Genomic DNA, 11,000 nt, shown 5'->3' with positions numbered 1-11,000 from the left:
GGCTTCTCAGTAAATTAGGCTCATTTTTTTTTTTTCTTCAGCCAAGAGGATATTGGTACTAATCTAGAAGTTTTAATGAAAGAATCCAAGGCTGCTAGAGTTAGAAGGGGCACTAAGGACTATGTGCTCTACATCCTACTATAGAAATGAGGGAACAGAGAGAGGCTCATGTACTCCCCACAGTTACATCAGGAATTAGGAGTAGAACCAGAAGTAAAAGCATACATCTCCATTTGTTATTCCAGTGTCCTTCCACCCACCCCCCCAAATTTAACAGCGAGTTAAAACATTGTGATGCAACATCTTTCATAACATTGGAATTGTAAGCAACAAAAAACAGAACAAAAAAAACACGCTGCTGTTCTAAATCTAGTCTTTTTTTTTAAGTTAAAGACTATTTTATTAATAAATTTTCTCTTCTCTCCACACTTTCTCCCCAAAATAAAGAAATACCCGCTCGTTTGAGGGTCGGGGAGCAGTGTCTTGGGGCCAGCCCCCTAGTGTTAGGAACAGGTTCCTAACCTCCCAGGCTGAGTACATCTGGCGGGTGGGACCTGGTGTTGTGTTTGTCCCTTAGGTCAGCCTGGTCCCCGGGGCCACGGGGGAGGAGGGGGGGAGTTAGAGTGGGCGGCCTGTGTAAATGCCGAGGTTCCTTAGTGTCACCTGTCTGGTGTGAGCCCGCACGGGTCTCCTTTTCTATCCCGGCGCCAGAGTCGGGGTGATCAGACACCTTGTGAGGCTCCTCTGATGCCGAGGCCCAGGCCTGGAGAGGTGCTTCGTTCCTCCCTTCTCCGTCCACACCTCTGTGTTTGGTAGCATCTGGCTCTGGCTGTCTGTGGGGCTATCTGTGGGGGTGGTGAGTTCCGGGGAGAGGGGCTGGCTCCAGATGAATGGATTAATGAATGAATGAATGAATGATGAGTAGGTGGGGCCTCCGGCTGGCAGGTGAGTGGGCTGTCCCTAGATCAGCGTCATTTCAGGACAGCACTTCCCTCCAGACCCCTCCACGGGAGTCGTCAACTTCCCTACCCTGCAGCACGGGCTCCAGTCCAGGAAGCCAGAAAGCAGTCCCGGCACAAGGACTCGGCTCAGGGCGCCCCTTAGGATGGGCCGCAGCAAGGGGCGGGAGGCTGGGGGATCTGGGGAGCAGCCCACGCAGAAGCCACTGTGAAGTCGCTGGGGGCACAACGTGCAGTCCCTGCACTTGTCGAGGTCCACATCGCGGGAGCGTCCCCGAGGCTGGTGCCTCGCACCTGCTCCTGGCGCCCAGCAGACGCGCCCCAGGCCCAGCGCCAGGAGCCCTGGCAGCAGGGGGAGCGGCAGACTCGGAGTCGTGGTCCGCGTCTGGCGGCGCCGCCTTCTGTGTTCCAATGTTTTAAATCATTTTAAGCGCGTACTTACAGAGTCTACCTCAGGAAAGCAGAGTAATTTCTCAGAGGTCTCCTAACTAGAAAGAAGAAACTGGATTAGTATGTTACAACAGCAAAAACATTTCAAATGTTTATCTCATGAGTCCCATAAAAGTTTTTATAGTCATCCATTCATCCACTGATACAATATCTTCTGTAGTCACCAATTACATCTGAGTTCAGTTTCTTTATATTTATATACACCATACTTACATATATATAGTGTATATATATAGTGTGTGTGTATATATATATATAGTGTGTATATATAGTTCATATATACTTATATATACTATATACTTATATATATAGTATATATAAGTATGCTTATTATATATTTTTATACATTATATATAAATATATGCTTATTTGTTGTTTGTTACAAACCAACAATGTAATTGTTGGTTCAAAAGGAGTATCGGTCGAGTAAAGACAATCAGGCCATTACCTTAAGTCGGGAAAGGTAATAAAGCTAATAAGCAACTGAGCACACTCTTGCCTAGATGTGACCTAGTCTGCCCGTTGGTCTGGCAGGTGACATACAGATGACATAGCTGGATGGGGAATATTTTATTCAAGAATCAGGCTTATGGGATGACAGTCAGCTGTATTCCTGGTAGTGCTCAGTGTCTATTTTATCCCCTTCAATTGCTTCGCTATTATTTTCTCTACCAGTAAAAAAAAAAAAAAAAAGAAAGAAAAAGAAAAAAAATTATTTTCCTCCGTGTTTCGTGTCTTTGTGTATCTCTCCCCATTCTATATGGCTTTGTGATTTTCTGTTTATGACATATTCATGCCACTTGTCTGAGATTTGCTCACAGGACCTGCCTTGACATGGAAATCAGGGAAAACTTACGCTATTTTGTTCACTGATAGCTCTATAACTTTCAAAGGGAAACTATATTTATATTACTGGTGTTTTGAGAGATTACTTTGTGAATGAATTCATTTGTGAGGTGGATACAGGAAGGAAACAAATTACTTTTATTCTGATAAGGCTGTTTTAAGGACACGTGATGTTCTCTGGCAACAATAGGTTTACAGAATGGTGTAGAATCACAATTGCCCTCTCTGTCTCAGGTAGAGCTGGAAAACCAGAAGGCTCCCTGGTGGAGGCTTGCCCCTGTAAACTTACCCACAGAGGAGCGAGGAATGTGTGCTTTCTGCAGACAAGCTGCCCCCCCCCCCCCCACGGGGACACAAAAAGGATGGATTGAGCCACTTATGCCCAGTTCCCTTTCCAAACTTGCTAGCTGGGTAACTCATCCCCGCTCCCTGAGGCAAGTACCTGAGGGGGCAGAGGACGGCCAGGAATGCTCCCAAATATCAGGAGTGGAAAATGATTGTGGTAGAGGTTGTTTTGTCTCCTCAAGACACCCCTCCCTCTCCCCTTCTATAGCTCCTGATTTCACTGGTTCACAGTGAAGCCTGGAATAAACACACTATTTCCTTGAAGTGGTGACACGACAAAGTTCTGGTACGTTAAAAGTGAAGTGTGGCAACTTTGGGGGGCTCCCGGGTGGCTCAGTCGGCTGAGCATCCAATTTTGGCTCAGGTCATGGTCTCGGGGTTCATGAGTTCAAGCCCCGCATCAGGCTCTGTGCTGACTGCTGGGAGCCTAGAGCCTGCTTCAGATTCTGTGTCTCCCTCTCTCTCTGCCCCTCCCCTGCTCACACTCTCTCTCTCTTAAAAATAAACATTTAAAAAGTTAAAAAAAAATGAAGTGTGGCAACTTCTTCAAAAGATAACTAACACATATCATGTGCCTCTCATTGATTCTCTCCTCCTCCCTATATGCCTGGCGTAAGAAAAACAGATCAAGATTTTGAGGGTTGATACCTTTGGAAAGTAGAATTGGGAGACTCATCTTTATTTTAGATATTTTTTATGGCTTGAATTTATTATAATAAATATTTCATAGTTTAGATTTATTTATTTTTGATAGAGACAGAGCACACGTGGGGGAAGGGCAGAGATAGAGGGAGACACAGAACTGAAACAGGGTCCAGGCTCTGAGCTGTCAGCACAGAGCCGGACGCAGGGCTCAAACTCACAAACCACAAGATCATGACCTAAGCTGAAGTCGGACACTTAGCCAACTGAGCCACCCAGGTGCCCCTAGGTACTTTTCTATGGCTTGAATTGATGATAATAAATATTAATTTCTTAGTTTAAAATATTAATGATAAACGTTTTTTATTTTATTTTAAAAAATTTTTTTAAATGTTTATTTTTGAGAGAGAGAGAGAGAGGCAAAGTGTGAATGGGGGAGGGGCAGAGAGAGAGAGAGAGAGAGAGAGACGGAGGGAGACACAGAATCTGAAACAGTCTCTAGGCTCTGAGCTGTCAGCACGGAGCCTGAAGTGGGGCTTGAACCTGGGAATGGTGAGATCATGATCTAGGCCAAAGATGGACACTTAGCTGACTGAACCAGCCAGGTGCCCCAAAAGATAAACTTTTAAAAGTTTCCTATAGATAGCCCTCCTTAGGATGCCATAGTTTAAGCTATAATTTAGGGCTTCCAGCTTTTAAAGGAACATTAGCATTTACTGGGAGCTTTTCCTAAATTGCAATGTAAGGGGCCTGCTCCTCCCCCTCTCCCATACACACACTGATTTATTTGCTCTGGGGTGGGATCTGGCTATGGGTACTTTTAAAAAAATCCTTAGGTCTGTTTTGTGTTGTGCAGGATGAGAACCATGGACATCAGTCACCAGCTCCTTACTGTGGCACATTAGTGGTCCCTGGAATGCTTGGAAAAATTCCATGTCCTGGCTGAATCTCAGAGCAACACCACCAGAATCTGGAGTTCCTCAGATGGTTCCAACGGACAGCAAAGTTTGGGAACAGCTGTTACTTCCCGAAAACCTCTGGAAAACTTTCCTCCAATTTGCAAGTAATCCGAGAAAATAAACTTTTTGTTTTATCTATGTCTTAGCCAGATGGATATGGTTGCTAGATGAAATACAGGATGCCTGGTTAAATTCAAATTGAGGACATCCATTTTTAGTAAAAGATTGTCCCAGCCAATATCTGACACTTACACACAGAAAAAAAAATTTTCACTGCTTGTATGAAAAGCACATTTAACTGGGATTCCTGTATTTTCATTTGTGAAACAAAATACTCCAAAATGGTACTCCAGAACTCACTGAGCAATTTAGATCTTCTCTGTATGTAAAGCAGTTTTAAAAAGGTTGAATACTTGAGGAAGAAACAAAGAGAGATCACCTTGCTAATGCTCAGGAAATTGATCTAAAAGTTTACAGTGCTTATCTCTCTTCCCCAATATTCCTAAATTTTATAACAACTGGCTCAATTCCTTTGCTGATTTCCCCTACTCAATAAATAAGCAAATAACTCCTCCACCCCTCTCCACCCTTAATCCTTCCTCCTTTCAGCTAACTAAACCAACCTACTTTAAGATTTGCTTATCTTTTTTAAATTTTTTTAACGTTTATTTATTTTTGAGACAGAGAAAGACAGAGCATGAACGGGGGGAGGGTCAGAGAGAGAGGGAGACACAGAATCTGAAACAGGCTCCAGGCTCTGAGCCATCAGCCCAGAGCCTGACGCGGGGCTCGAACTCACACACCGCGAGATCGTGACCTGAGCCGAAGTTGGCCGCTTAACCGCCTGAGCCACCCAGGCGCCCCTCTTTTTTTTTTTTTTCTGAACTACACAGAAAAGATTCTAAACAAAGAAAATGTGCAGTTGTATTGGCTTGTGTGTGTGTGTGTGTGTGTGCACTTTTAAGACTTTTTGTTAAGGTATCATCCTGCTCTTTTTTTAGTATTTCAAGTTTTTATTTAAATTTTAGTGTAGTTAACATATAGTGTAATATTAGTTTCAGGAGTATTATTTAGTGATTTATCATATGCATATAGCATCCAGTGCTCATCACAACAAATGCCCTCCTGACTACCCATCACCATTTGGCCCAAGCCCCCACCAACGTACCCTGCAGCATGTTGGCTATAGTTAAGAGTCTCTTATGGTTGGCCTCCCTCTCTTTTTTTTCCCTTTACCTATGTTCATGTTTTGTTTCTTAAATTGCACGTATGAGTGAAATCCTATGGTATTTGTCTTTCTCTGAGTGACTTATTTTGCTCAGTATAGTACACTCTAGCTCCATCCACATTCTCACGAATGGCAAGATTTCATTCTTTTAATGGCCTAGTGATGTTCCATTGTATATATACTTCAGATCTTCTTTATCCATTCATCCATAGATGGACATTTAGGCTCTTTCCATAATTTAGCTATTGTTAATAGCGCTGCTATAAATATTGGAGTGCATGTGCCCTCTTGAATCAGCATTTTTGTATCTTTTGGATAAATACCTAGTAGTGCAATTGCTCAGTACTATTTTTAACTTTCTGAGGAACCTCCATACTCTTTTCCGGAGTCGCTACACCACTTTGCATTGTCACCACAGTGTAAGAGGGTCCCCCTTTCTCCACATCCTTGCCAACATCTATTGTTTCTTGTGTTGTTAATTTTAGCTGTTTGGATAGGTGTGAGGTCACATTTCATCATGGTTTTGGTATGTATTTCCCTGATGATGAATGATATTGATAATCTTTTCATGTGTCTGTTAGCCATCTGGATGTCTTTTTTGGAAAAATGTCTATTCATGTCTTTTGCCCATTTCTTTACTGGATTATTTGTTTTTTGGGTGTGGAGTTTGATGAGTTCTTTATAGATTTTGGATACTAACCTTTACCAGATATTTCACTTACAAATATCTTCTCCCATTCCATAGGTTGCCTTTTAGATTTGTTGATTGTTTCCTTCACTGTGCAGAAGGTTTTAATCTTGATGAGGTTCCAACAGTTCAGTTTTTGCTTTTATTTCCCTTGCCCCCGGCGGTGTATCTGGTAAGAAGTGGCTCCAGTTGAGGTCAGAGAGGTTTCTGCCTGTGTTTTTCTCTAGGATTTTGATTGTTTCCTGTATCACATTTAGGTCTTTTATCCATTTTGAATTTATTTTTGGGTATGGTAAAAGAGAATGGTCCAGTTTCATTCTTCTACATGTTGCTGTCCAGTTTTCCCAACACCATTTGTTGAAGAGACTGTCTTTTTTCCATAGGATGTTCTTCCTGTTTTGTTGAAGATTGGTTGGCCATCTAGTTGTGTGTTCATTTCTGGGTTTTCTATGCTGTTCCATTGATCTATGTGTCTGTTTTTGTGCCAATACCATACTGTCTTCATGATTACAGGTTTGTAGTATAGCTTGAAGTCTGCGATTGTGATGCCTCCTGCTTTGGTTTTCTTTTTCAAGATTGCTTTGGCTATCTGGGGTCTTTTCTGGTTCCATACAAATTTTAGAATTGTTTGTCCTAGCTCTGTGAAAAATTCTGGTGGTATTTTGATAGGGGTTGCATTAAATGTGCAGATTGTTTTAGATAGCATAGGCATTTTAACAATATTTGTTCTTCTAATCCATGAGCATGGAATGTTTTTCCGTTTCTTTGTGTCTTCTTCAATTTCTTTCATAGGTATTCTATACTTTTCAGACTATAGATCTTTTATCTTTTTGGTTAGATTTATTCCCAGGTATCTTATGGGTTTTGATGAAATTGTAAATGGGATCAATTCCTTGATTTCTCTTTCTGCTGCTTCATTATTGATGTGTATAAATGCAACAGATTTCTGTACATTGATTTTGTATCCTGTGACTTCGCTGAATTTGTGTATCAGTTCTAGCAGTTTTTTTGGTGGAGTCCTCCAGGTTTTCTACATAAAGCATCATGTCATCTACAAATAGTGAAAGTTTGACTTCTTTGCTGATTTGGTTGGCTTTTATTTCTTTTTGTTGTCTGATTGCTAAGGTTAGAACTTACTGCGCTGAACAACAGTGGTGAGAGTGGAAATCCCTGTTGTGTTCCTGACCTTAGGAGGAAAGCTCCCAGTTTTTCCCCATTGAGGATGATATTAGCTATGGGTCCCTTTATGATGTTGTGCTATGTTCCTCCTATACCTACTTTGATTTTTATCCAGAATGAATGCTGTGTTTTGTCAAATGCTTTTTCTACATCTATTGACAGGATCATATGGTTCTTACACTTTCTTTTATTAATGTCGTCAATCTCGATTGAGTTGCAAAATTGAATCACCCGTGCAGCCCAAGAATAAATCGCACTTGATTAAGGTGAATAAGTCTTTTGATGTACTATTGGATCAGATCTGCTAGTAATTTGTTGAGAACTTTTGCATCCATTTTCGTCAGGGATATTGGCCTGTGATTCTCCTTTTTGGTGGGGTGTTAGTCTTATTTTGGAATCAAGGTAATGCTGGCCTCATAGAAGGAGTTTGGAAGTTTTCCATCCATATCTATTTTTGGAATTGTTTCAAAAGAATAAGTATTAACTCTTCTCTGAATATCTGGTAGAATTCCCCTTGGAAGCCATCTGGCCATGGACTCTGATTCAATTTCTTGGCTGGTTATGGGTCTGTTAAAATTTTTCATTTCTACCTGTTTCAGTTTTGGTAGTTTATATGTTTCTAGGAATTTATCCCTTTTTTTCCAGATTGCTCAGTTAGTTGGAATATAACTTTTCATAATATTCTCTTATAATTGTTTGTATTTCTGTGGTGTTGGTTGTGATCTCTCCTCTTTCATTCGTGATTTTATTTATTTGGGTCCTTTCTCTTTTCTCTTTGATAAGTCTGGCTAGAGGTTTATCAATTTTATTAGTTTTTTTGAAAACTCAGCTCCTGGTTTTATTGATCTATTCTGCTGTTTGTTTGTTTTGTTTTGTTTCTATATCATTTATTTCTCCTCTAATCTTTATTATTTCCCTTCTGCTGCTGGCTTTAGGTTTTATTTGCTGTTCCTTTTCTAGGTCCCTTAGGTGTGAGGTTAGGTTGTGTATTTGAGACTTTTTTTGCTTCTTGAGGTAGGCCTGTAATTGTATATGCTTCCTTTGTATGACTGCTTTTGCTGCATCCCAAAAGTTTTGGACTGTTGTGTTTTCCTTTTCATTTGTTTCCATGTATTTCTTCATTTATCCATGACTTTCCTTGTTAATCCATTCATTACTTAGTAGGATGTTCTTTAACCTCCATGTATTTGTGGTCTTTTCAATTTTTTTCTTGTGGTTGGCTTCAAATTTCATAGCATCGTAATCTGAAAATATGCATGATATGATCTCAATCTTTTTGTATCTGTTGAGGGCTGATTTGTGACCCTGTATGTGATCTATTCTGGGGAATGTTCCATGTGCACTCAAAAATAATGTGTATTTTGCTGCTTTAGGATGAAACATTTTGAATATATCTGTTAAGTCCATCTGATCCAGTGTGTCATTCAAAGTTATTACTTCTTTGTTGATTTTCTGTTTAGATTATCTGTTCATTTATGTAAGTGCGGTGTTAAAGTCCCCTACTATGTATTGTATTATTATCAATGAGTTTCTTTATGTGTGTTATCTATTGATTTATATATTTATATATTTATATATATTTCAAGTTGGGGCCATAAATATTTGCAGTTGTTAGATCTTGTTTGATAGACTCCTTTATATTGATATAATGCCCTTCTTCGTCTCTTTTTACAGACTTTGGTTTAAAATCTAGGGGCGCCTGGGTGGTGCAGTGGTTAAGCATCCGACTTCAGCCAGGTCACGATCTCACGGTCCGTGAGTTCGAGCCCTGCGTCAGGCTCTGGGCTGATGGCTGGGAGCCTGGAGCCTGTTTCCGATTCTGTGTCTCCCTCTCTCTCTGCCCCTCTCCCGTTCATTCTCTGTCTCTCTCTGTCCCAAAATAAATAAAAAACGTTGAAAAAAAAATTTAAATCTAGTTTGTCTGGTATAAGTATGGCTACTCCAGCTTTCATTTGCTACTCCAGCTTCATCATTAGCATGATAAAGTTTCCCCATCCCTTCACTTTCATTCTGCAAGTGCCTTTAGGTTTAAAGTCTCTTGTAGGCAGCATATAGATGGGTCTTGTTTTTTACCCATCTTGATACTTTATTTATTTTGATTGGAGCATTTAGTCCATTGACATTCAGAGTGATTATTGAAAGATATGAATTTAATGCCATTGTATTACCTGTAAAGTTGTTGTTTCTGAAGATTTTCTCTGTTCCTTTCTCCTCTTTGTTGCTTTTGGCCTTACTTTCCCACTCAAAGAGTCCCCTTTAGTATTTCTTGCAGGGCTAGTTTAGTGATCAGAACTCCTGATTTTGTTTATCTGGGAAACTCTTTATCTCTTTCTATTCTGAATGACAGCCTTACTAGATAAAGTATTCTTGGTTGCATATGTTTCCCTTCATCAAATTGAATATATCATACCACTCCATTCTGGCCTGCCAAGTTTCTGTTGATAAGTCTGCTGCTCACCTGATTTGTCTTCTCTTGTAAGTTAGGAATTTCTTTTACCTTGCTGCTCTCAGGATGTTTTCCTTATCTCTGTATTTGGCAAATGTTACTACAATATGACTCGGTTGGACTCCTTTTGTTGATTAGTGGAGTTCTGTGTGCCTCCTGGATTTGGATATTTGTTTCCTTTCCCAGATTAGGGATGCTTTCAGCTATAATTTGCTCAAATAAATCTTCTGCCTCCTTTTCCCTCTCTTCTTTTTGTGAGACTGCTATGATATGAATGTTATTATACTTTATGGAGTTGCTCAGTTCCTAAGTCTACCCTTGTGATCCAATATTTTTCTTTCCCATTCTTTTCAGCTTCATTATTTTCTATATTTTATCTTCTATAGCACTTATTCTTCTGCTTCTTCCATCCCTGTGGTCATTACATCTAAGTGGTTTTACATCTCAGTTATAGCATATTTTTATGGCCTGGCTACTTTTAGGTTTTTTATCTCTACATTAAGGGACTCCCTGGTGTCATCTATGCTTCTCTGAAGCCCAGCTAGTATCCTTATGTTTGCTGTTTTAAATTGTGGTACAGGCCTATTACTTGTATCTATTTTGAATAGATCCCTGGCCATGACCTTTTCTTGTTCTTTCTTTTGGGATGAATTCCTCCATTTTGGCATTTTGCCTAGGTCTCTCTCTTCTTTGTGTTAGGAGCCTATTATGTTTCCTGCTTTTGAGAGTAATGGCTATATTAAGAAGAGGTCATATACTGACCAGGGCCTGACACTTTAGTAAGTGTCTCTGGTTTATGTTGTGTGCACTCTGCTGTTGTGTTGGACTGCTTTTTCCCTCAGGTCAGTCCTCTTCAGAGTTTCTCCTTGACTGCAGTGGGGAGTATTTTGACCTTGTCCAGTGTGTGACAAGTTGTAACTAGCTGTGTCTTGTCTGCTTGTTAAAAGAGGCTAGACCCAATTTACACTAGAGTTGAACTTTTGCAGCACTCTATGGTCAGTGGACTTGGTGTGTGTGGGGGTGGGGGGTTTGTACTGGTCTCTGGGGGAGTGACCCACTGCTGCTCTGGCTCTCAGGCAACTTGCTTTGGTGCAGAAGCACCTGCAGAATACAGTGGGGTGCGGCTTCGTGTAAGCAGCTCAGACTTCCACTCTGGGCTCTGCGATACCCACTGAAGCCCCTCCATGTTGATGGATGGAGGAAAAATGGTGTCAGCCCACTCTTGTCCCTAGAGAGGGAAGTTTGCACCTGCCATTGT

The 11,000-nt window shown here is 40.8% G+C and overlaps 1 protein-coding gene across 1 annotated transcript in view; it reads right to left on the bottom strand.

The window, feature by feature from the left end:
• Positions 1 to 960: 960 nt before the first annotated feature.
• Positions 961 to 11,000, bottom strand: part of LOC125174429 (tumor necrosis factor receptor superfamily member 12A-like) — a 29,197-nt gene continuing 19,157 nt past the window's right edge. Inside the window, exon 2 of the mRNA XM_047873991.1 lies at positions 961 to 1,360. Coding sequence (XP_047729947.1) covers positions 961 to 1,360 — 400 coding nt within the window. The remainder of the gene's footprint in view (positions 1,361 to 11,000) is intronic.

This window comes from Prionailurus viverrinus, chromosome C2 (assembly GCF_022837055.1).
Source record: "Prionailurus viverrinus isolate Anna chromosome C2, UM_Priviv_1.0, whole genome shotgun sequence".
NCBI classification, from domain to species: domain Eukaryota; kingdom Metazoa; phylum Chordata; class Mammalia; order Carnivora; family Felidae; genus Prionailurus; species Prionailurus viverrinus.
The sequence above is the reverse complement of the archived record's forward strand: the minus strand, read 5'-3'. Positions and strand labels throughout refer to the sequence as shown.